Source organism: Epinephelus moara, chromosome 10 (assembly GCF_006386435.1).
Source record: "Epinephelus moara isolate mb chromosome 10, YSFRI_EMoa_1.0, whole genome shotgun sequence".
In the NCBI taxonomy this organism is placed as follows: Eukaryota; Metazoa; Chordata; class Actinopteri; order Perciformes; family Serranidae; genus Epinephelus; species Epinephelus moara.
In genome coordinates, this window is record NC_065515.1 from 41,379,799 (window position 1) to 41,407,593 (window position 27,795).

Below are 27,795 nucleotides of genomic sequence, written 5' to 3' on the forward strand. Positions count from 1 at the left end.
TAACTGGGTTGTCCTTCTGCCACAGAAAGCTCTTTTAAAGGGGTCACAATAAGGGGAAAGGAGTCAAATAATGGAAGCAATTATTTGGAGCTTCTTTTGTTTGAACACAACAAAGATTTGTATTACAGCCTGTCAAATAGTAAAGTGTTTTACTGGCACATGGGTTAAAATCTACACTGAGATAATTGCAGCTGTTGTTGATGTAGCGGGAGAAGAAATTAAAACAGGGAAGCACAATTTGTTGTTGTTATGGTGGACAGATCTACTGATACCAGTTATTTGCAGAGCTGTTTGTTATGCTCCACTATGTTCCAGACTAATGCTGTCAAAGAGAAGTTTACCGATGTCACAGAGGGCAAAAGATGTCATGGCCCTGGTCCTTACATTTTTGAGAGGACTATAATTGTCTGGAGGGAGTTGCTGTAATGGCCTCCAGTCTAAACAGAATACATGCCAGAGCCAAGATAAAGATCCCTCTCGCTCTATGAATCCTTTGCTCTCCCCACCTGAACTTGAATGTGGCCCCGAACCAAGGAGCAGCAAAGATGACGGGATGTCAAATATTCTTCTCACACCTCACTGGCCTGTCTGAGTTCTTTTCCAGGTCCCCAAAGCCAATATAACTGCTTGATGACACATGTCAGAGACAACTCCCACGCTTGGCACCAACAGGATGGAATTTTACTTCCAGATTTCTGTGCACAGTGGCAAAAAAAGATGCACTGAAGGAGATTTTAAAGAGTACTGTATTACATCCCAATGAATAAATAGAATGATATGATGATATTGGTATGATACTGCTCTCCTGGCTAATTGCTTCTAGTCATTTCATTCTTTCATACTGGGCCTTAACCCAATTGTCAGAAAACAATGTTGATTGTACGTTTCTGCAAACCACTGCTACGTTGCATTTGTACATTATAATGCAACAGATAGGTTGAAAGTGTACATTTCAGCAACACAGTGGTTTATGTGTGGTGAGGTATAGACACAAAAACCACTTGGTTATGGCAAGGAAAAGATCATGTTTTGGCTTCAAATACTGGTTTGGTGGACACAATCACTGCTGAATCATTAGCAATGTCTTGGTAAAAATAGCAGCTGTTTGACACGCTGTCCCTGCTTGACAAACACAGACAGGTTGCTACAAAACACCTACGTTTGGTGCCTCAAAAGCCCCTAGGAAAACAAACAGGTTACCACAAAAAGCTACTAGAAAAACACAGATAGGTCGCTACAAAAAGTAGCTAGAACATCATAGATGGGTAGCTACAAAACACCTCTGTCTGGTGCCTAAAAAGCTGCTGGAAAAACACAAACAGGTTGGTACAAAAAGCCGCTGGAAAAATATAGATGGGTCATTACAAAAGGTTACCAGAAAACCATAGATGGGTGGCTACAAAACACCTGCATTTGGTGCCTAAAAAGCTGATGGAAAAACATGAATGGGTTCCTACAAAAGCCACTGGAAAAAAGCAGACTAGTCACTGGGAAAACACTGATGAGTTGCTACAAAACACCTATTTTTGGTGACTAAAACTCACTGGAATAACAAACAGATCCTTTCAAAAAGCTGCTGGAAAAACACAGATGGGGGTTTACAAAACACCCATCCGTGTTCGGTGACTTAAAAGTTGCTGGAAAAAGACAAACTCATCACTACAAAAAGCCACTGGAAAACGCTGATGGGTTGTTTCACAAAACTGCTGGAAAAACACAGATGTGTTGCTACAAAAACCCACATTTGGTGACTAAAAAGCTGCTGGGAAAACACTGATGGGATGCTACAAAAAGCTGGTGGAAAAACACAGGAGGGTGGCTACAAAACACTGATGTTTGGTGCCTAAAAAGCTGCAAAAAACACTGACTGGTTGCAAAAAAAAAAGAAGAAAAAAAAAGTACATACTGCATAAAAGTCACTACAAATACAGCTATGACTTGCTAAATCACAAACGGTTTTGTTGTTTGTCATTTTTAAACTGTGGCCTGCAGCTTGGTGTCACACTATCCACCATCCCCTGCAATCCTCCTAATGACAAAGTCAGATCATATACTACCTCACTTTGAAAACGCTGATTTGATACAAATGAAACATGCAAATGTAACATATTCTTGGTTTTCAGAAATGTAGAATGCCAACATTTTCTTCTGTCGACTGGACTTTGGGACCGTTTCTTTTTTTTTTGTTGCACAAAACAAGTTTAAATCAGTAGATCATCCTTATCTCTCAAACAACACAATGATCTGCTTCCACTCTCCAATGCAAATTAAAATCTTTGTGATGCCTCAGCCATCTTAAAACAAGCGCACAAACTTTCTAAAACAAACTTTGTGAAATTATTGCAGGGGGTGAATAATCACAGGACAGTGTTGGGATCGTTATGACTGCACAGAGGAGAACTTTCATGTAGTGAGAGGAAAAACAGATGCTAAATGAGAAAACAAATGTTTAACGAACCACACTCCTGCTACACAACATCTGGTGGTTTCCCAACACATTACCAGCACCTCAACTCTGTTTATTGGGCATATGAGGATGAATGAATACAATTACACACACAGTAGATCACATATAGGGGTCTGTTTGGAATACTGAACAATGCTGGAACACAGATGCAGAAGTTGCCTTGTGTGGTTGGAACCATATGTTTCTGCTTCAATAGATTACCTAAATGAGTTCAGTACACTCTCCTGTGTCTTCTCTAATCTTTGCCCTTCTCTGATTTCAGTCTCAATACAGCTGAGAACTTTCTTTTCTTTTTTCTTTATTTAGTAAAATGATCCTCAAATAGTCTTACATTAACAAATACATGTGAGAGGTTAAGTGCACTTTAGGAGCCCAATGTATAACCTGCAGACTCTAGGTTAAAAGTCTTTGTGTACAAACAAAAGCAGAAATAAGCATATCCATATTTTTTCTCTCTGGTTTGGCTCTCACGGTGCACTTTCATAAATCCTACTCAATGAGAAATTGACTGCACACGCACAAATCTGATTTCCACTCCCACAGTTAGCCATGAATGGATCAAATAAATAGTGATGAAAATATTATGCTGCCCGGACACACTGAACCAGTTCTTTGCTCGTTTCGACCGTCACAGCAGGAACCCAGACACTCTTCCTGCTCCACCAGTGAGCAATAACCTGCTTCAGCTGCAGCCACACCATGTCAGAGCCACCCTGCGCAGAGTCAATGTGAGGAAAGCGTCAGGCCCAGATGGTGTCCCTCGGCGTGTCCTCAAGACCTGCGCAGACCAGCTAGCAGAGGTATTTACAACCATCTTCAACCTCTCGCTTCAACAGTCTGTGGTTCCCACCTGCCTCAAATCAGCCACCATCATTCCTGTACCTAAGAAGAACACAGTGAACTGCCTGAACGATTACAGCCCAGTGGCTCTCACGCCCATCATTGCGAAGTGTTTCGAGAGACTCATCCTCCCCTCCATCAAGTCTGCCATCCCTGTTGACCTTGACCAACATCAGTTTGCATACCGAACTAATAGGTCGACAGAGGATGCTGTCATGATGGCGCTCCACACAGCCTTCACTCACCTGGACCAGAGCAACACCTATGTAAGGATGCTGTTTGTGGATTTCAGCTCCGCATCCAACACAGTCATCCCCCAAAAACTGGTCCTGAAACTGAGCAACCTGGGCTTAGGCAGTTCACTGTGCACATAGATACTGGACTTCCTCAGGAACAGACCTCAGCACGTCAGGATGGAAGATCGCACTTCCTCCACAATCATCCTGAACACCGGAACACCACAGGGGTGTGTCCTCAGCCCCCTCCTCTTCTCCCTCTTCACCCATGAGTGCTCCCCCATCCACCCCACAAGCACCATCGTCAAGTTCGCTGACGACACCACCATTGTAGGACTGATTAGGAACAACGATGAGTCAGCCTACAGGGAGGATGTCGAATGCCTGACAGACTGGTGCCTCCATAACAACCTGGACCTCAACACAGCCAAAACCAAGGAAATTATTGTGGATTTCAGAAAACCCAAAAAGACTGAGCCCCCCACCCTCTCCATCAAAGGAGAGGAAGTTGAGAGGGTGGAGAGCTTTAAATTCCTTGGTCTCCACATTTCGGCCAACCTCACCTGGTCCATCCACACCTCCTATCAGGTGAGGAAGGCCCACCAGTGACTTTACTTCATCAGGAAGTTAAAGCAGGCCCACCTCCCAGGCCCACTGCTGGTTAACTTCTACAGGGCCTCCATTGAGTCTATCCTGACCTACTGCTGCACAGTGTGGTTCACCAGCTGCACCGCAAAGGACAGGAAGGACCTACAGCTGGTGGTGAGGACCGCAGAGAAGATCATCAGGACCACACTGCCCCCCCTCAAAGACACTTACACTTGCCGACTTCTTGGGAAGGCCAGAAATATCAGCACAGACCCCACTCACCCTGGACATTCCCTATTCTCCCCCTCCCCTCTGGAAAGAGATACCGCTCTCTTAAAGCCAGAACAACCAGACTCATTAACAGCTTCTTCCCCCAGGCCATCAAAGCCATCACCCCACCCATCCCACCCAAAGACTGACACTGGAACCACACTACAATATTGAGTGCAATACCCCCTCTATGCAGTGAATACATTTAAATAGGTATCACTTTTCATGTGGGCAAAGCAGGAATGCTGATGAATCAGTCTGCATTGATCTATGAATTAATATGAGTTATTCTTACAGTATGTGTCATCAACAGCTGATTTATACTGTGTGAAAAGCTTCTCCTCCAGTTCATTACATCCCTGCAGCATGTGAAGGCAGTAGGACACGTATGTTGATAAATCTGCAGCCTCTGATCTGAGATGTGCTGCACCAGGGCTCAGCACCATTACACACAGCCATTCACTGCATTCACCTCGATTATATTACATGCGAATGACACCAGGCTGCCACAGAACAACTGCATACACCTCTACACAGGAGACGTTATATCTGTGTTCTTCTGTTTATGTGGATACGCCAGAGGTCATTTACCTATCCAGGGTGTACCCTGCCTCTCGCCCAATGTCAGCTGGGATAGGCTCCAACCCCCCACCCCCCCCCACCCCCTCCGTGGCCCTCAAGAGGATAATAAGCGGTTACGGAAATGAATGAATGAATGAATGAATTTACAACATGAGATACTAGCAGGAAAAAAGAGTGGGATTGATGCTTTCCCAAATAAGCATCTATTGCTCTCTCCCCACCCCCCATGAAAGTATCAAGAGAAAGTATCAAAAATCAAATTACACTTGCATGGCTTCTTATACCACTGCTATGCTGAAGACGTCCAACTTCTCTTGTTTTACCCTCATTTCACATTCAGGGGGATGCACACATCACTGCATGCCTGGCAGACATCTCGGAGTGGCTGTCTGAGCTATGTTCCTTGGGGGGGGGGGGCAATAATGTTGAGTTGATGCCAACTCTGACAGTGAGGGACCTGTGAGTGACTCAGGACGAGGACAGGACAGGGATTGCCCTTTCCTCACTGGGGAAGTGGCCCAGATGCTCACACAGATATGTCTCCCACATGGACTGCTGCAACCTCCTCCTTGCCGGAGCCCCTAGATTTGCCACCAGATCTCTGCAGCTACTCTGAAATACTACTAGTGTTCAGCTTCACTGACTTGGTTCACACCACTACTCTTCTCCGCTCACTAACCTAGCTCCCTGATGCAGCTCCCATCCAGCTCAAGACTGTAGTATTGACCAACAGGACAGTAAAGGAAATAGATGCCTCCTTCCTCCTACACCTTTACCCCTTTTTGACAGTCATGGGCTTTCTTGGCTTGTCTTGGCTTGGGTTGATCAGCAGCCCGGCCCAGCAGGGATTTGCATTTTCATTAAACAGGACTACCCACTTGAAGGTGTGTCTTTAACTGATGAAGGCTTGTCTAAAAGTGCACCTTTTCTACACCAAGACACGCTTCAGTCTCAAGTCTATCAAACAACACAAAAACCCTATAAGCTGTAAACTGTTAGATGTGCAGCCTGAAATAAAATCAGTAAAATTGACTATAATGATGACATTGCATAATAGGTTGGGTCTCACTTGGCTCTTTGTAGAAAAACAATGTGTGTATGCCTGGACTGAGGTACCTATGAGGTGTGCATATTCTGATCATGTTTCTCTTTATAAAATACTACTTCAACATGTGCCATTTTCATGTGTATTTGCTGTTTGTACATCTGGCACCCAGGAGGTTCTTTTGGAACTATTATAGCTACTTAACCTTTATGACGTAGTCAATTTTCTCTCAGCCTGCTCCATCTACATAACCTCCATGATCGATGTGATCATGGGAAACCCAAATGCCTTGGTGGATGAAGTACTCAAAGGGAGATACGATGCCTCACTGTGTAAGCAGCATTTTACTGTTATAGCTAGATGTGAAGCTACTTTTAACTTCTTTATGAATCATGAGAAGACCTCTAGGTCGGGAACCACTGGACTGGGGTCACGAGAAATTCTGAGGGGTGACATGATTACTCAGGGAGGAAAGAAGAAAGTTCAGTGACACAAACCTCATTGATTTTTCATTTTTATTTCAACTTTTCTTTTTGTGAAATAATGGATATTTTTTTGACCCCTTAAACAGACATTTAAATGAAATTCACTGAGAAGTTTAGACGGGGAATGCTTTGTTGATGGAACTGCTGACATTTATTAGACATCTAAGGGGGCTTTCACACCTGAAAGTCTGGACCAAGGTCTGGACCAAGGTCCGTGTTTTTGCTACATTGTATACATTTGGTCCGGTTGGTTTGGTTTCAAACTGCATTAAGGCGACCGGACCAAAGGACATATTGATGTTAACTATGTGGCCTCTAGCTTCGCAGACCGGGCGAGGGGGAGGCGCAGCGCACTTGCGCTTCGTCAACTAGGTGTTTTGCAAGTTTGGCACTCCGTGCACCTGGCGCAGCTACTCCTCTTTCCCACCTCCGTTCCTCCTACCTGCGCAAGTCGGAAAGAGGGAGGAGAGAAGGCGTGGAGTGGGTTTTACACACATCACACCAATCAAATGAGCCCCTCTCCTCGCCCCGCGAAGGCGTAATGAGAGTTTACTCCATTCGCCATGGCAGAAGAGAGCAGCAGCGTCCTCCTCCTCCCCCTCGCAATAATGTACTCCATCTTTGTAGATCACGTTAAGCAAGAACATTTTAACATTTGTATAGGCAATCACATGAAGCACATAAACCCTTAAGACACTGAACATAACTTACAATTCGTTGACAGCGTTTCTCTCGTGCACTCTCTCTCTTTCTCTCTCGCAGTCTCACTCTGTTTGTTTTCTTTTGACTTTTCTAAGATGACAGATGCTGAATATATACTCCCTATCTGATGCTGTGGCTGTTTGTGGTTGGCTGAGAGGGATGTGAACTCATTAGTTTGCAGCGGTGTTAATCAAATCAGGTTGGGTTTCCATTACGCATGCCAAACGTGCCAAACGGTGCCACGCCACAGCAGCAGGAAGAGGAGGAGGACGAGGATGAGCCAGGCGAGCCGGCCGCACAGCCGGGGGCACAGCCGGGAACAGCTCCATTACGCGTGCCAAACGGTGCCGATCCCCTTTGATTTGACATCAGATGTGACGGGACAGTTGATATAGAGATACATTTATGTGCTGACTGCAGATAGTTGCATTGAATAGTGGTTTTTGTCCCCCTCAATGTATATGGTGACTACTGCCCTGTCATGCATGCATAATTAGGCTACAGTTGTCTGGGTGTGCGTGGTAAGATGTGGTAAGATACATATTCCTCACTATATGAAGTGACTGATAACAAGATCTGTATAATGGATTGTAAAGAAATTCGTCAGGTTTTTATTTTGTAGACAATTGATCTGTATTTATAGTGTGATGGGATGACAGCACAATGATGTGTGTGGTATCATTGGAAAGCTCTGCTCCTGTGCTTTCATGTGATATGTGCGGCATTTCTGTGCGAGCCTGCATTAGTGAGTAATCCATCCAAGAGTAATGTGTGTGCAAAGCTGTATGAAAGCTGCGTTATACATCATTTTAGTGTAACTTTATAATTTTTTTTCGCCGTGAAAACATTGGACTACTAACAAGTGCTTGGTCTTGTTGGAAAGCTACTGTTCTGCTGTTTCACGTGATATGTGTGGCTTCTCGCTAACAGCCACGGAAAAAATCCATAAAGAAGAACAGGTGTGAATTTGGACGCACTATGCATCGTTCCTTTTTAATCTATAGGGTTAAAAATCCTCTTGGATCAGCTGGAAACGTTAGCCATGTTGATCTTGAATGTGACGGCTGCGCAGTGGCGCTGCCTCATGTGATGTTGGAATAATCGGAAAAATGAGTTTGCGACCGTAAAGCAATATTTCAGTGGAAATGGTTGACAACGTGTTTTTTAAACATTTTGAGTGATAAAATACAACACATCTTCTTTGTAATGTCCATGTTGTCTCCACATTATGACTTCAACGCTCATGAACACACAATGAAGTACCGAAGAACGACTTCCCGACATGGGAAATCGGACCACCTGAGGAGCACATGATACTTGGTGGTTTACGTATGACGAAAACACGTTGGGGCAAGCCCTCCCGGAACCCATAGAGATTGCATTGGAGTGCCTGCTTTTAGAAAAAAAAGCATATTACATGAAAGTCTATGAGAGTGATCGGGGCGATTTGTAACTGTAACTGAAACTTTGCAAAGACCGAGAGAGACACTCATTATAGACCATTTTGAAGACATCTTTTAGTTGCTACGAAATGTAATTGTTGTTCCACTTAAACTTCCAGTCCACCCACTACAACATGAAAACAGCATATGAAATGCTTAACCTTAGTCCTCCTTAACTGAAATATACACAGTGGGAAATGGCAAAATTAGTTGAAGGCCCTTGCTGCTGAGTGGTTGGTTGTTTCCTTCGGCAAAGGCACAAGCTTGATTTCATAATGTAGTAAAGGAACATTTGCACACAGAACAAAAAAGAAAAAAGATTCAGACTGAAGTTCTGTGTTTCGTATGCTGTTTTCATGCAGTAGTGACTGGACCAGAAGTCTACATAGAACAATGATGTTGTTTACTATGCAACCGAAAGATGCCTGACACAGTCCATTGTAAGGGGTCAGAAGCCAGCACTGGGAAACCCTGGTTTAATTATGTGTTGTACTCAATAAGCTTATCGTATGTCTATGTAGAATCTTAACCTGATAATTGACTGGTAATTATAGTAACCTGAAAGCAAAATACAAGTACCACAGCATTTTACTTTAATACACTTCTTGAGTAAATCTACTTAGGTTTCTTCTTGAGAGAATTTGGATATCAGTATCACAACTCTACAGCCTCCTCCTTAAAGTAAGGGCCATTCACCATGACAACAGTGATAATGTGTCATGGTGGGAAAACCAAAGAGCAGGCCACAATCTGTGTTCAGTGTGTGGGAGAGAAAATGAGAGATATGACTAATACAGTGTATGACTGTTAAGAAAGTGACAGTTACAACTGTTAAAAATAACTGAGGGGAAATCGGGCTAAACATTTCACAAACTGACAGTGTTGTTGGCATTTTGAGCTTCATTTGTGGCATTCGTTCCGACCTAAACAATACCAACTGACAAAAGAAGTTTTGTTAATGATTATGTTGCTGAGTGCGAAGACATCTGCCTTTCAAAACTTTCTTCTCAGCCCACACAGTGCACTTGCTACAAACCACCGTAGCAACAGAATTCACCCAAGAAGGCTGTCAAATTATAAAAACAACACGACTATTTCAGCGCAGTGATACATTGCTAGACACTTCTGGTACACAACTGTCTCTACATTGTGACAATGTAACTTCATGTCATTAAGTAGCCCAAGAGTAGGGGAGACTGTTGTTAGGGAGGGAAGTTCTATTAATGTGATAATACATGCAGGTCACTTGCTCTACGCCTACGGGGAGTTTGACCTTTCTCCTCACAGTTGAGTTCATCATCTAAGATACATACCTGGCCCAAATTCACCAAGTGTCTGAGAGTAGAAAATCTGTCAAACTGGCCAGAAATTCTCAGAGTGATGCATGTTTGGTCCTACTTTTAGGGCCTGGGGGAAAAAAAAGATCAACTTTTTAACTTAGGAAATGACTCTTATCTGTGCTGACAGGAGCACTCCACAGGTTTTCCGACCTATTAAGAGTCACCAGAAGATGGCATTCAGGCAGACATCCTGCAGATGAAAAGTAGCTTGTAGATAAATCTGTTGTTCTTTGAATTATATGTCTCTTTGAGATGAATGTTTTAGTTCAGTGTCCCTCATCAGTAACAAAATGAAGAAAAATAGAAATACCGCCTCACGGTTGTATGGCTTTGCGCACCAGTAAAGTTGCAGTTAGAGTTTACATCTATGTCTGTGGAAACATGGATGCCTCACATATTAACCCTGACAGCACAAAAGATCTATACAATCAGCACAGTTTCAAGGTGGACTCCCAAGATTAGTGTCACCAATTCAGTACCGACCAAATGTCTCCCCTTCTGTTCCTGAGATATGACACTGAGTAATGGCCAAAAAACTGTATTTGCAGAACATTATGATGTCACAGTGAAGTTGACCTTTGATCTTTTGGATGTAATATGTCATCACTTTATCATTTTATCCTATTAGATGTTTGTGTAAAGTTTTGTCACAATTTGCATGTAAATTCTTTAGTTATGACCAAAAATAAGACTTGTGAGATCACAGTGACTTTGACCCTTGACCTTCGACTAAAAAATTCTAATCAGTTTCTTGAGTCTAAGTGGATGCCTGTGCCAGATTTGAGAAAACGCCTTCAAGGTTTTCTTGACATATTGCCTTCACGAGAAAGAGACAGACATGGTTACAGTGACCTTGACCTTGTACCACCAAATTCTAGCCAGCTCATTTTTGAGTCTAAGCAGACATTTGTGCCAAATTTGAAGACATTTCTTTAAGGTGTTCTTGAGATATTGCGTTCACGAGAATGAGATGACGCCGGGGATCAGCACATCCAGGGCCCCGCCCCCGCCTGCCACCCCACACACAATGTACCCGACCCTGATTCCTGTTCCTGCGGTTGGTGGACCCAGAGGGCGGCAGCTCCATGTTACTTATTTGGACTGAGCTCGACCAGGCCCCATGGCCCAAGGCCCGGCCACCAGACGCTTGCTCAGGTGTGGAGAGGGATGTCTGGGGTGCTTTGCTTGGACTGCTGCCCCCCAAGACACGGCCCCGGATAAGTGGATGAAAATGGACAATGGTCAAAGTGGTTACAGTGACATTGACTTGCAACCTACAATCACCAAAATTTAATCAGTTCATTGTAAAGTTCAAGCAGACATAAATGGGACAAATGGACAACTTGAAATCATAAAACCTCCGGCTACGGCTGTTGCCAGTGCAGAGGCATGATAAAAACAAAGCCCAGTGGGTTTGCAGCATCATTGCTGCATGTACAATATTGGATAATACAGCACATGTAACGTGCAGCACTATTATCAGTTAAGCCATTTAAAACAATGGCTAATTGGTAAATATCATCATGAGACACAAGTCATTATTTGATTTGAGCATCATATTTTTGCAAATATAACCTAGATAACTTAGTCAGTTACATTATTTATCTATACAAGGGGCGTCCCTGAAGTTCAAGTTCATCATTATCAAGTTAAAAATTTCATAACTATTCCCCATAATAGAGTAAAGGGGCAGACTAGAAATAAACAGAAGCCTGGGATTTTGCTATCAACCAGCCCCAAAACAGTCAGCAGTGTTTAAACACAGAACTACATTTAACCCAGCAGACTCGACACACCAGAGTACACTATATTCACACTACAAAGTCACACAAAGCACACTGCATTTACACTAGGTATTAAACAAATCACTTATGTTGCTGCACTGGCTATCAAATATCTTATGCCTTATAGCAAGGGTAGCCAGCATTGTGCCTGGTTGCCCACAAGGAGCCAATGAGTTGCCTGTGTGTAAGATTTAGGGGGATATATTGGCAGAAATAGAATATAATATAGTAGGCATGTTTTTTAGTGTCTAATGGAAAGAAAAGTATCATAGTGTTTTTGTTACGTTAGATTGAGTTGTTTATATCTGTATAGGGAGCAGGTCCTTGTCCATGGAGATGTCCATGTTTCTACAGTAGCCCAGTGTTTTTACTGGTTTACATTAACGGGTGCATTTTTTTCCCGGAGAACACCTCTGTGGCTAATTCTGCTCCCGGTTCAAACCCTTTGGAACATCTGGATCAGAAATAAGGGAGCGTACATTAATTTATCAGAGTAAATAAGTGAACACACATTAGCAGATGCTGGGATAGTGGCCCATCTGCAACATGCCAAACAGCGTATAGAAGAAACACTTATTTGTAATGTAAAACTGCTTTATTCAGTGTTTTTACCAGTTTTAATCACTGGGTCCGTTTCTGCAAGTAATTTGGCTCCTGGTAAAAACATCCTGAGAAATGAACATTTCTATCTGTGAGAAGTTTCAGCTGGTTGTAATCTCCAATCCTCACCACCAGATACCACCAAGTCCCCCTAAAATCTTACTCACTAGACCTTTAACAAAGGGTATAAAATGCTGGAGGTTAGGGGGAAAGGCCTGCCCTCACAAGACAAGCCCACCAGGAAAATTCCCAAACTTTTCTGATGGCCAGACTGGGCCTGTTAAAATATATATTACAATATCTCCTCTTGTAAGGCAGGACTGGTTTTATTTGTGTAGCTGTGATTCTGAGCTGCTTGATACAGTTCTTGATTGTGAAACAATATACTGTACTGTAGATCGCACTTTATGAAGGAATGAGGTCCACATAGAAACTGTTTACTCTCACTCAGCTTTCATAATGTCTCAGTAAAGAAATGAAATAATATAGGAAATACTATTACCCACTCATTTTTAACCCTGCAGTTCAGTATAAATGCTATTAAGCTAATGCTAATAAATACATACTGGTCTTTGCCCTAACAGAGCCAAGCACATTTATGTATCAGACCATTCTCAATTCAATTAGGGTTTTCATTTTCCTCCTAAAGCTGGTGCTTTGGATTTCACCCTCCACTACCTATTATTTTCAGGTTGCAAGATGCCTCAAGGGCGGATAAACATCATGAAGATCTCTTGCACTAATTAAGCTCAAAGTTGCCGTCCGAGCCAGAAGTTCCAAAATTGAGTGGGCCGACTTAGCTGGGGCTAAATCTCTATGTTTCCGCCCCAAGGCAGTACAACAAACATCAATACTGCATTTTTAATGGAAGTAAATGGGGCATGCATAATTTGTAAGCTCTGATGTGTATGTGTTGCTTGTATAGAGAAATAATCCATATTGCAGTGAGTCAAGCTGAGTCTGTAAATGACCTAAAAATATCTCATCCTATCTAAATAATAATATTAGTCTTATAGGCTGCAGATGGTCATTATCACATCCATTCCCCAAAGTGTCAGAACTGGATATGTCACTGTGGTAACATACTGTAGGTGTCGATTCTTTAAAGATGCCACTTTTCTTCAACATATGATCCACATAGACAACTGACAGGTGTGTGCATCTTTGCTTAGAAGGAGTCTTGCTTCTAATTAAGAGCCTAAGATAAACAAGCGGTGGGCTATGGCAAACCCAGCAGTTTAAATCTGTTCACAGCTGGGAAACAATACGTGACTGTGTCTTGCATGTAGAGCAGCTCCTCTGCTCTGCAGTATATATTCATACATATTAGCATGAAACTTGAGTAAAGCAATGAGAGGTGTTGTCTGACAAGAGAAGGCCATCAGTCGGCAAAACAAGAACAAGGGAAGTAAAAAAAGATGTGGTATTTTGGCTTAGGTACCTCCTCTGCTTTGGTCTGCTCGAAGGCAAACTCCATGGTGGGCACAGCCAGCTGGTTGGCGAAGAAATTCACATCTCCAGGCAACTGCAGCGAGCTGACGTTGGGTCCAGGGCAGTTCCCACCACGAATGCAACTCAGCAACTGTCTCTAACAGAGAAGACAAAAGGTGAGGAGAAAGAACAACAAAGCAGGGTGAGAAAAATTCACTGGTGGAGAGAGAACAAAGACAGAGACAGGGTTTATGAGAATAAAAAGGCACAGAGGTAAGGGGGTTTCTGCCATGTTAATGAATTAGATGAGTTCTTGATAAAACTCGGCCTTTGTCTTGCAATGTTAGGTCATTAATTGATTTTTAAAACTTTGCTATAACTGCCTGAAATACCAACCCATGGTTCATGTTGAACTGACTCTTTATTAATTGCGCTTTAATGCAAATGCTTACTGCGGTGTCCGCCCTGGGGCTTTGATGGGCCTCACAAGACATAAGATTAATTCTTCTTTTTAATATATATCATACAAATTACAATATTGTATATTTGCAAGGAAGGCTACCATGAACCATATTGGGCCCAGGAAGACACAAAGATTTCCCATGTACAGCTATGATTAGCGAACTGTAGCATAGAACAAAATAGCCTATATCTGCATTTTGTAACTACTCAAATCAGACAGCTGTAGCATCATGAGCAGGCTGTGTGCTGAGGACGAGGGAGGAGAAGTGGAGCAGGCCACCAGAGGAGACCACGAGCTGGTAAAAGACCCCTCTGCTGCGGGGTAGGATGGAGGACTTTGTGCTCAGGTAGAGGGAAGAGAAGGAGTAGCATCGACAACTGGAGAAGTGGAGAGATAGAATGCTCGCAGGTTTTTAATCAATAAGACTGATAACTTTGTGTTTCCTGCTGTGCACACAGACTTACTTGCGCTGGTGGAATGTAAGTGAACATTTACTCACGTATGGTAGCCTATTTTAAGGGAAAGTTTGGATTGTTTGAATTGGGGTTGTATAGGATAATCTTATCCATAGTCAGCGTATTACATACTGCAGATGTCAGTTGGCACGCCCCCACTTTGGAAAAACAGGCTATGCAATGTAATGCTGTGGATGGGGATCAGAAATAAAAATATTTTAGCCACCTTAAAAAAGTGCCCTCTAAAAAAAAATCATTATTAAATAAAGTGTATGCTATATTGAGAGTATTTTCATTGAGCTACCTTTCTGTCAGACAACCTGTGTTGACAGGAGAGCCGTTGGTGTCTTTAGTTGTCCATCCATGCTCTTGTCAAAGCCATTAGACCCCATTTAGAAAAACAAGAATTTTACTTTGTTGAACACGAACATACATTTTTGTTTTTTGTTTTTTAAATTGCATGAATTGCATGCTGCTGTTAATGTCAGCACATATCATGGATGTATAAATTAAATATTCCAACCTCAGCTGGAGTTCTATTGTCCACTAGAATGCTTTTGTGCTTTTGACTGCAGCGGTGATGTCTTTGCATACTGCGTTTTTTTCTGACCTCCTTTGATGTCACTTTTCACGCTGACAAATAGAACCACTTTGTTACATTGGACCCTGGACACCAGTGTTTCCATTTCTATCTCAGACAAGTTTCTCCTCTTGGCAGTATTATGTCTCTCCATGTCTTAAATTCTAAATGACAGTTGTTTTCAGCCGCCACATTTATCACCAAGATCATTTCTACACTGTGACTGGCTACTTAAGAATATTTCATTAATCACACCTGAACCCTATATCGTAAGATGATTTCTGCACTCGGAGATGCGCTGGTTTGTACATTTTATTAATAAATGAGGGCCAGTGTCCAAAAATGATGCTCCAAAACAGTAAAATATGCTGGGCTACATATAGCACTATAACGATGGCTATACTCACCCATAGAAACACTAGGATATACTGTATTAAAACTGGTAACAGGACTTGCTGGAAAACAGAGCATAAAACGACTCCCTCATTTGTCTTTGCTGCTTGTTCCACTCTCTAACATAATGTATTTTCAGAATGTATTGTTGGTTTACTATATAATCTGTCAAATACAAACAATGACCATAAGAACATTTTGTATTAACACCATTTTGTGAATAGAGATATCCTTTCTTCCTTGGAAACATGTAATATTCACAGTAAATAATGGTGACTGCATTTATAACCACCATAAGGTACAAACTGGGGCTTGAAATATATTTACACAGCTTTTAACACATATGGTGTGATTAATGAACATGCAAACTTGATGTGGGAATTTGCATGCCCTTGCTGAAACCTTTAGTCATTAAAGATCCTTCTAGTAATAATATTTTTTAGAGACATCTGCCATCATCGAATGCATGTTAACCAAACTGTAATTCAAATATTAACTATAATTAATGACCCACAGTGACTCCCACGAAAGGCACATTTGTATGTGCGACTTGGTTTACGTATCTCTACACTATGATTGTGTTATGCCAGTGAGGGAGAGAGGGCTGACTAAAAGCATCATTTCAGAAATTAAAATTGTTCCAAGTTGTTTGAATACTGAATTGTCAAGGACGAGCCTTAATTGTGCTAAATACAGTATATTGCTGAAGAAGGGAGGGGTGAGATGAGGCCGTGATTAACATTTGGCAGGCGGCTAATTGCACAATTCAAGCTTTTGTCAGAGTTCTCCACAGCTAACATGTAGCCTGTCACGGGGGTTCACCCCTCTCTGGTGTTATTCCTAATTGAAAGAACAACAGGACTGCTGTACAGAAATTGTTGGGACCAGAGTGGTTAGTGGAAGGAAACAGAATGCAACCGTCAATCAATTAGAGGCTTATCTCAACTGCCCACATCTGCTGAGCCTGCCCGAAGTCACCATGTTCTTCTGTCACATTGCATTTAATTAGAGTTTCCTTTTATCAAGGTCTGTCAAGGGGAGAGAGCTCTGGTGTCCAATCATCCCTGCCACTGTCACTGACACACTGTTGCCAACCTTTTCTATTTTAGTTTTTCTAAAGGCTGTTGCTCTCCGAACATTAACTGCCACTGTGAATTGTTCCCACTGTAACTGAGTAAAGGTCAGTAAATAATACCTTTAACCTTGCCTCAACCTGCCATGATGTACCTCATTCTAATCTCACGTTTCCATTTACTCCAGGGAAAAAAAAAAACTGGAAGGACAAAAACATTTACATGCATATCAATATTCATGAAGGGCATTTCATTACCCACTTATGGCTAATTGTGGAAGTTAACAGGGTGGGAATAAATGCTTGTTCATGTGTGCACAATTTAAAAGTTGATTGAGATTCATAATCGGGAAGTTGCACACAGAGGACAGACTTATCACAATATCGTTTGGTGTATGCAGCTTTCTTTTTATACATATACATTATTTAATACAGCAGTCTATTAGTGTGGAACTCAAGCAAAGAGCTGTATGTGAAACCCATAGTGTTTAAATCCACACACTCAGTGATTTCTGGTTAATTTAGAGGAAATTAGAATATACTGTGTCATTAGCCTTATAGCATTCATAGCTATCATGGCTCCACAGAGAAAGATAAAGCAACAAAAATTCAAACTTCTTCATCATAAAAATGGCAAAATATGTTACAGCGCAGGGAACGCTGTTTGACTGACAAATGCTCCCTGGGTGAAGTGCCTATGAGCAACAGCACTGAATACTGAGCTTTGACGACAGCACTGACAATAATAAGAATGCAAAAACAAGACTGGGCAAGCCAACACAGTGCAGAGCAAGTTGAACATTTGAATTAGTTACCTGTTGAAGCCTGGTCGCTGTTAGGTCAACTGAGCATACTGCTTACTTTCACTCTCTGAACGTAGCTGTCAACTCAGAGAGCTGGCGCTATGCCAAGCAGAGAGGACTACAGATTACTCCAGGCAGGACTGGTGACAGGGGACAGTCAGGGGAAGACTTCAGGGGAAAGTAGAAGCATCTGTCTCTGGACTCTTGAGTCAAACAAACACAACTAATTTGACAACACTGGCGCAGTTTTAAGTGTGCCCTACTGGACCACCTTGAACTGTCACATGCACAAATGTTCATGCGTGTCGGTTAAAAAGACACAAACACATTAGCATTTCAACAATGAGTGTTTGGCTGATTTACGTTGTGACCTTAGGTGACCAAAATTCAATGGCAGAACAACATCTCGTGCTAATATCACTTCGACGTAGAATACTGATGACAAATGAGGTACAGATGAGTAATCACAGAGCAAGGCCCCCAGGAAGTGCTCTGGGCTTTGAAGCCAATTTTTGTAGTGGCAAAACAGTAGAATTACAACTTCCGGGTCCATCACAGAATGTTGGGTCCACAAAAACTTTTTTACCATAGACTATCACTGTGGGAGAGACCTCTGTAAATCAATGGATTCATGTTTTTTTAATGTCACAACCCCCACTAAAATACTAATCTTGCGATTGGGATTTGATCCATTGAACCCATTTTAGAACAGTGGCGGCTGCTCTTTCAAACAGAGGATGCTCACTTTAAGTTTACATCATTAAATTTGTCATATTGTAGCTTGGCAGTAACTTATAAAAGGAACATTTATTTGAAGCCATTTTTCAACCACACATGCCATAGAACCACAGCAAAACACACCTCAAAGATTTTCAGATGGGTTTAACGGTGAAAATGAGCTATGTCGCTTATGGAAACAAGGAACTCCGGATGGCATGGGACTGAGCTAAAAATGTGAAGCGCCGTCAATCACAAATGGGTTCAGCCTTTTAGACAATTCCTCCAATCATCATGCATGCTGTACACCGAGCGTCCTCTCCCACTTACCACTCCATTAGGTCCCAGGGAAGCTGAGCCTCCCTGGAAGTGACGATTTTGTTGCATTTATCCAATGACCGTGTCGCTTTGCTGCATGAAATAACCTGCTCAGCACTGTCTCATAGGAATGCTTGGAGGCTCTGGGTCCACCGTGCTGACACAAGAATGTATGACAGGGAGGTCACGTTTGAAAACTGGTGATAAACAGCTGACGTTTGAACATCATAGCCATGATGTGAAATGCATCCTAGCGCAATGTAAATTCTTATTTTAATGTAAATTCAATTGTGCATATTTGACCATTTCTTCTATGAAATTTTAGGGGAAGTTCAGCCTCCCTTTTAGTCTCAGAACAATCCCCCCTGTTTTAGAAGGGTGGAAGAGTTACACTATTGAATAATTTTATCCCAATTCAGGTTAGGAGAGGGCTAAACTGGAAGATAGCTGTTCGGCTCGCAAAAGTTCATAGTGCACTTGCTCTACTGGCCCAATAACGCGGAACGTCCGGATAATTTTATACCCAGGAAATCAAACTGTTTTGGCTGAGAATCTTTCAGAGAAATGAACAGGGCCCTGCCTCCAACACTGTATACAGTTCTCTTTATACATTTGTGGTCACACTGAGCTGAGCTAAATTAAGGTCAAGAGAAATCAAGGTTAATCTGATGCTATGTCCAGCTGAGTCAACCCAACCCATTCTCATGCCAACCTGTCAAATACTACCACTTTGTCAGTGGCCCCACAAGTCAAAATATTACGCAATACTTACCCTCCTGCGTCAGTTTTGGACATACACTTACAGCATCTTGAGTGATGCTTTTTACGTGCATTGTGTCTTTTCAAAATAAATTTCCATTTTCACAGAAAGTGTACAATTTCTGCGTGTTACATGCATACAATCTTTTTTTCCAAAACAAACTTGTAGGTGAAACCCTTCGTTTTTAGGGTTACTTCCTTAGGTTTAGGCAACAAAAGACCCTGGTTAGGTTTAGAAAAAACATCATGGTTTGGCTTAAAATATGTACGGTTCTTACTAACGTGATGTCCTGTCATGTGCCATACATCATGTGACATATGTTACTAGTGTAGCATGCTACACATAATTGCACACTATATAGTTATTAGACGACTCTATTGACTTTTTTCCACATGGGAAACAAACAGCAAGCTTACGGATGAAAGTTCAGTGCTTGTTTGATCATTTCAACTCTCATCCCGCCCGTCCTGTATGAACCTTCTTGCTCTTTGTACTGGGGAAATTGTGGGCAGCGTCAGAGATAGCCGCTGTCTGGTGTGTATCATACCGCCACATAGAGTGCCTCTGTGTCTGACGTCAACATCCACTGACAAAGGGACGGTATTTGATAAGCTTGTTTGCTGCGGGTGGGGTCAGAAATAGCTGGCACCTGGTGTGTATACTGCTGCATGAGTTGGGAGATAGAATGGGCTGGTCAACCATAACCTATGAACATTTACTTTTTCACTGCATGATATATTACAGTCTTGAAATCAAAGTGAGATTAATGTGAATCCTTCTATAACTTCATTTCAACACAAGGTTGGTACAAGATTATTGATCTACTTTATTATTAAAATGCACATAATCAATAAATAATGGGCATGCAACATAGCATAGCATATAATTCACAGTGTATGTATGCAGAAAATGTTTGGTAGCCATAGTTCCCACAAGCCTATAAAATACCAGAAAACAGTATAAAGGTAATACTCATGGTGACCACTCTAACACAGTAAACACCTGTGATTGCATGCACACATGTGTGGCTGTGTCAGAACTCAAATTGTGGGTGGATGCACTTCATTTCCTACTGCCAGGACACAATCTGCTGTTGTATGATCATTTTTAAATGACCTCATCTAATGCCAGCAGATACTGAGAGAGGCACCATCATCACTTCTGCTCAGCAGCTTTTAGTGACTGAGTGAAACTGTGCAGAGTAAAATGAGCATTAAAATCATAAAATGATTTTCTCTGAAAGGCAATATAATATTTCAAATTTCTAACATTATGTCATATTTACCCATCGTACCATGTGGCCCTCACAGGTTTCAAGTAAATTCAAATAATCTAATTTTGTCATAAATCACCAGATTTGAGAGTCAAATTTGACTCAAGTGGACGTCATTTGACTCCAGTCTACACTTGTGCGGCTCAAACTGTACAATTTAATACAATCTTATTCACTAGTCCTGCAGTAAATCCTACTGTTCTAAGTGTTTCATGTTCAATGCTTAGTTGAGACTGTGTGTGAGAGGTGTTGATTAAACTCTGATCATTTTTAAGCCACAATACTGTTGCATTGGATTTCATACTGGATATATATATACATATTGGATTACACTGTACAGCTGTTGCTTTTATTGTGTCTAGCATCCACCCACTGTTCAGACTCAGTAGCTGGCTGAACACAAGCTACAACTGCATGTCCTCACCTCTGTATTCGCCCGTTGCGTGTTCTACTAAAACGTTGCTGCTGAACCAAGATATTGGATGAACTTCATTTGAACTTGATTTGCATGAATGCCTGTGATTAGAAAAGGCATACCACCACTGAGCAATCCAATTTGCGAGCAAGTATGCCATAGAACAAGCACTGACTGTCCCCCCTGTATCCATGAGTGAGCAAGTTAAAACAATTTATAGTGGTTTCTACCAGGGTCACTGCTTAGGAAAAACAATACTGCGCTAGTCACTATAGATGAGGCTATTCAAAGACCCAAATTAGTGATTAATATACAGCTCTCTCCCTCTGTACATGTGGACAGCAGAAATGTGCCATGTAGAAAAAACGGGGCTGTACACCAAATGCAATCTTTTCCTCCATACCTACATTTAGTAATGCAACCAGTATTGGATTGCTGTAGTGAAGAACCTAAAGACAGATCGCTCAATTTAGCGGTGGATATACATTCCAGCATTGGCCTATATGTTCATGAGCTTCAGGTAGTGACCAAAAGAATGAGTCTGCAGATACAAGCAGCTAAAGTGAGTCTGTAAAAACACACGTATAAATAGAATCAGAAAATCAGACTTCAAGAAGGACTAGTGCTCCTTCATGTTGAGCTAGCTGAAGTGGCTTCTGCCATGAGACTGCAGAGTAAATGCAGTACATGGTGAAAGGAATACATAGACAAATTTCTGAGTGACATCATCATGGAATATGTTTATATGCAGGGACTTCATAATAATCAACAGTGACAGACATTTGATGAGGGGATTGACATGAGGAGTTGTTTATGTGCCATAAACTGCAAGAATCTCAAAAGTAATGGGTGGAAAATGTTCAATATCCAAGATCTCTCTACCATTCCTGAGAATATAATTTGCTATTTGCATCTAGCAGTTACTGACTGGAGCAGTAACAAGAAGTGAATCTACCTGACAAAGGAGAGTATGCAGTACAGGTCTTTGTTTTGTATGTTATTTCAATGGATACACATCCCCTGCATTCCTACAGAGCATGATTACAGCAGTAGTTGATAACTTTTATTAACATAATTCTTTTGTCATATTTGCTAAAACTACATCCACACTGTAATGCATGAGACATATAATCTGTTAGAAATTCAAGTTCTTCCTCCTCCTCATAGTACTTCTAATGGCATTTGCTAGAATCCACCATAGGTGAGGAAAAACAACCAATCAGAGCCAAAGAGTCTGTAACACATCTGTCCATCATGCCAATCAGAAATTTATTTTGGTATACTGTTTAGCTGTAAAATGAGAACATTCGTGACCTGCCTGCCATGTTGGAAACAGTTGAGCCAAAACAAAACACCACCCACTGGCTGGAGCAAACTTTCTTATTTCACAGCTAAACAGTACACTTCTGAAAGCATTTGAGGTGAGAGGCGAGGCGTTGGTGCCATTTAACAGATTTTCAAACATAGAATCAACTTGGTCAGGGTAGCTGTGATATTATATTATAGATTATATTATTTTTTAACACTAACCATGTTTGTTACTTAAATATCTGTAATTTTGCAGCATTTAGTGGCACTTTCCTCCAGGGCATTTCTCCTTTTACTGCACTCCCTCTCAGCTCCACCTTTTCTCTGTCTTTGTTTCCTTCTTTCTCCTGGGCTGTCCATTCTTTCTCCACACTGCTAGGCCAGCAGCACTCCATGCACTGATTAATGTGATTGTATGTAAACTGCGAGGTGTAGAATTGTCCACGATGGATATAATTTCAAAGGATACTGGGCTGAATTAAGTTAGCATTTACTGCTGCTGCAAACTGCCATTTCTCCCTGGATTCTACTTGTCCTTAGCTAGCTAAAGCAAACAAGTAGCCCCTCCTAGAGTCCCAACTCTTTTCACTCTGTGCTCCAATAACAGTTGAAGAAGCTTGGAACATGGCAGAACATTGGTCAACTTTCCCCTTTACCTTGATTTTAGATATGCTATGTGCTAGGCTTGTCTGTGTTGAATAAATAATACATAAATAAATAGATAACACAAAAAAAAACAAAAAAAAAACAACAACAACATTGAGATGGTTTAAAGATGAGGCTGGGGGACTGTCATAATCATCACGGGCACATATTTCTATATACTCACGTTAAGTTAACAATATGCTAGCTAACTATGTTAGCTACATTAGCCTAACATCAGATTAATAACATCAGCCAAGTTTGCTTCGTCCTTATTTCTGTGATAACATTGAAGAGACTTGGAAAAGGACAGATAGGATGGTTACTGACATACTTTTAACATGACATGAATTATTGTTAGCCAGATCACGGCTAATGTCCGTTTGTTTATTATCTCTATAAGGCTACATTCAAGTAGCCTACAAGTGACTAATGTAACTTTCTACAGTAAAGGGAGACTTACATTAGGTCAGCACCTTAGTCTGTATTCAGTAACAAATACACAGAGTACTTAATTGACCCCAGAAAGGGAAAAGGGGACACATACCCAGCAGTGCAGGAGCAATATTGATTGATTGTCATGTCTTATCTTCAGATTCTACTCCTCTCTTTTTCATTGAGATTGGAAGTCTCATTTTGCATCTTTTTGACTTGTTAAAACAGATAATATTGTGAATTATCCTTCCATTGCATACTAGGGATGCACCGAATATTCGGTAACCGGATATATTCGGCCGAATATTGCAAAAAACCACACATTCGGTATTCGGTGGAATAAGTGAAAAGCAAGGCTGAATAATAGCGGCGTGTTTTGATAACGCAATCAAACAGCGTGCCGTGACGGACGGAGTAAAATGTCGGCAGTGTGGCGATATTTTACTCCGTCCGTCACCGCACTCGCATTTGCGACTAAAAATTGTTTTGTGCAAGCAAAATAAATCATTCAGCACGCTGTGCGAGTACAGATTTCAACCAGCAGCAGAAACGAAAGGCGAATCCCGCCGGTTGTGTGTTGAACAGACACAGACAGTAATGTATTCCTGTCAAATATGGCGGCATAGTGCTTCGCAGCACAAGATAAGGCTTACCGGCGATGGAGAAGTCCGGCTCCAATAATGTCCTCTTCTTGGCGTCATGACTGCCCAAAAGTACCTGAACAGCCGAGCCGTGGCGGCACACAGGTATGTGACGTGTCAGAGGAGAAACGAGCCGTTCACATTTCTCTCTTTGTGGCAGGTAACGGTCCACAAACCTCACCGCACTTTAGGGACTGTTCTTTAATTATGAAGGGACTGTTCTTTATTTGTCAGGGGAGGAGGGTGGCTGGTTGATTTTTATTTTATTTATTTATTTTATTTTGATCCCCCCTATGTTAATCACTTATTGATGCTGTTTTTGAAGTATGAATAAGTCAATAAGTAATTTATTCCATTGAAATATCATTGATGTATTATAGAAAAGTGATTTATCTTTTTATAAATGACAAAAGGCACATCTGCCTCATTTTTGCTGTGGTATCCTGATACTACTCAGAACCGTGATACTTTCACTGGTATTGTACCGTGGGTCCCAATTTTGGTACCGTGACAACACTAATTTGGAGGGGCTTCATCTGCAAAAACTAATGAAAAACTAAACAACAGTATTCGGTATTCGGTACTCAGTATTCGGCCAAGCGTTTAATTTTATTCGGCTTCCGCTACAAATTTTCATTTCGGTGCATCCCTATTGCATACTGTAGTCTCTTCTGTCTGTTTTTAGCCTGACACCCGGAAACTATCTAATAAACACTGCAGCACCCAGCATTGCCACAATTGTTTTTGTCAAGTTCGCAAAAGTAGGTACTAAGTACTTACTTAGGCAGTACTTAGGATCCTCCTCCAAGTGCCTATCATCATGTAGTGTGATGGGAAACAGTTTTGGGAATGCAAGTGTCCCATGCAAAATTATCTTTAAAAAGTTATTCTACTGGTTTCCAGCAAGTTGCATGATTTCTTAATGTTGTCCAGTGTTTTGTGAGGTCACAGTGACCTTGACCTTTGACCACCAAATTCTAATCAGTACATTATTAAGTGGATGTTTGTGTACCATTTAAAGAAATTTCCTCAAGGAGTTCTTGAGATATCGGGTTCATGAGAATGACATGGATGTAAGGTCACCATTACCTTGACTTCTGACAACCAAAATCTACTCAGTTCATCTTTTGAGTCAACATCTGTGCCAAATTGGAAAAAATTCCCCAAAGGTGTTCTTGATATATCATGTTGATGGGAATGAAACAGACAAGGTGACATTGAGGTTGGCCTTTAACTTCCAAAATCTAATCAGTTCAAGTGGTGCCAATTTTGACGAAATTCCCTTCTTGAGGCCTTCTTGAGATATCGCATTCATCAGAGTGGGACGGATAGACAGACTTACAGACGGGTGGACGGACAACCCAAAAGCATAATGCCTTCGGTCACAGCTGTCACCGGTGCGGAGGCATAAAAATGTTAGATTAGTGTCTTGCATGGAACTCTAGCTTAACTTCTCACCCTTCTTTTCACCAAACTAAGATTTTAGAAAATTTATAACTGGTTTTGAAAGAATGTAGGTGACCTGAGGTTATAGCATTTACTCAGCACTTTAAAGGCCTGTGCAGTCTTTGATTTCCAGCAATAAAGAAATTGTGGGAAAGAGAAAAATACCTCAACTTAAGTCACAAAGAAGGGTTGTATAGAGAGATAGACTATCATTCCATCTGCTGGAGAGAAGATTTAAAGTCAGGCCATGTACCTCTTCTCTCTTTTTCCTCTCCTACAACCAGACACGGTGAATTAAAAGAGAGTGTCGGAGGGGGAAAAGAGAAACAGAGACAGTTAAAATGAAAGTAGAGTCCTTTAGAGAGGGAATAATAAAAGAGTGAGGTGTAAAAAAAAGGGGGGGATGCAAGGGGAGGACTGAGAGAATAACAAGTGAGCAGGGGGGAAAGAGTGAGAGAGAGAGCAGAGAGAATGGATAATTTCAGCCTGTGGTGCCACACCAGGAATCAATATTTAATTTCTTTGTCTGCTATGATAAGGAGAGAGTGAAATCATTTTGAGATCTCGGCTTACCACTCAATACCACTCAATCTACAAAATCATATGTGCTACACAGAATAGCTTGCTGGACGTGGACGAAAAAGCTTGAAACTAGATAATCTTCCGGGGAGAGTATATTGAGGCTATTCTCGCTTGAAAGATGCTCTGTTAGAGTTAATATTTGTTTTGATTTTTGAATAAAAAGGCAATAGAAAAACAAACCATGCATGCAGAGACAACAAGACATGGATGAGCTCACTCATAAAACACTTTTTGAAGGAATCCATGTTTTGTTTTGCTTGAGGTTTTAAACCGTTTTCTTTAAACCGTGTCCTCACCTTTGTTAACATCCTATTTTCATGCCCGTTGTAGAAGAAAATCATACCTCCCATTCTCAACAAAATAATATGAGCCCCAACATTTTGTACACTCGGCGTACATCAACATTATGACACATCAAATAAGCGGAGGGCGGCAGAGAGTGGCGGTGTACCATAATCAGAATGCGACCCACAGCAACAACAAAGTGCCAAATGACAAAAACAACTTTGCATTATGTGTGTGCTGATAATGATAATTCTGTTCCGGACGGTGGTCTTTGGAAAAGCCATTTGCAGCTGTTGAACTGAAAAGCATGTCCCAGCCATCCAGAAATGAGTGACTGGGATATTAAAGAGACAAACAGATAGAGATAGAGGCAGGGAGGCTGGGAGAGAAAAAGAAACACGAAGAAATACTAGGGGTAGATCTTAAAAGTCTAAAACCGGTCTTTTTGTATTTCTTAATCACTTTTACTTACACTTAAAGGAAAACAAGTCAAGAGAAGGTGACATCCACAGTGCTATAACACTGACCGTACATGAAAGATCATCTGGAAATACCCACTAGTCATTACATTTCAAATACCTCATGAGTATGCCATTGTTTGTAAGGCAAGTCAATTCTGTATAAATACAGCATACAGTATTTTAATTCATTGTATATAAACTGCATTAACACCGAGATCGTCTGCACTGATGTACCACCTTTCAGTAGAAACTGCATGTGCAATTTAGAAATTTAGAAAAATATTTGACTTTGACACATGCTGAACACATCTACAAATATTTGCATATACTTGAAATTACATGAAAAAGCTTGGTTAATGTTTGGCTTTCCCAATGCCTGCTCAAAATATAAACACGAGGGGTGGGAATCACCAGAGGCCCCAAGACACTATATTATCACAATACATAAGCCATGATACTAGAGATGTGTCGTTCACAAACGAGCCAGCTCTAAGAGCCGATTCTTTGTAGTTATCATACCATCTGCTTGCTACTGATTGGCTTTGTAACCAGAGAAGTGAGGCAGGCCCTTCCTTTTTACACAGGCCTTTGATGGCTGTGGGGTGTCAGTCAGAAGCTGGCGACTGGAGTTTAGCCACCATTATGGTATTGAGGTGTTGCCATATTGACATACAAAATACAGTAAGAGGAGAAATATGAACATCTGAAAGTATGCAACAGCAGTTCATGGATATTTATAGATGTGTTTGGACTAAATATTTCCCAGGACTTAGATTATGTGGATCTTTAGGAATGTTTTTGTTGAAATATTATCAATCTGTGGATTATGATAAGGACTTATAACTGCTTTTGTTTGTTTGTGTGTTTGTCTGATAGAAACATTTATTGAACCTGTTGTGATTAATGTCGACTTCTGGTTTCACACTGACACTAA

At 41.3% G+C, this 27,795-nt stretch overlaps 1 protein-coding gene across 1 annotated transcript in view; it reads right to left on the minus strand.

The window, feature by feature from the left end:
- Positions 1-27,795, minus strand: part of LOC126396257 (inactive N-acetylated-alpha-linked acidic dipeptidase-like protein 2) — a 770,727-nt gene that overhangs the window by 175,605 nt on the left and 567,327 nt on the right. Inside the window, exon 13 of the mRNA XM_050054195.1 lies at positions 13,823-13,969. Within this exon, the coding sequence (XP_049910152.1) occupies positions 13,823-13,969 (147 nt within the window). The remainder of the gene's footprint in view (positions 1-13,822; positions 13,970-27,795) is intronic.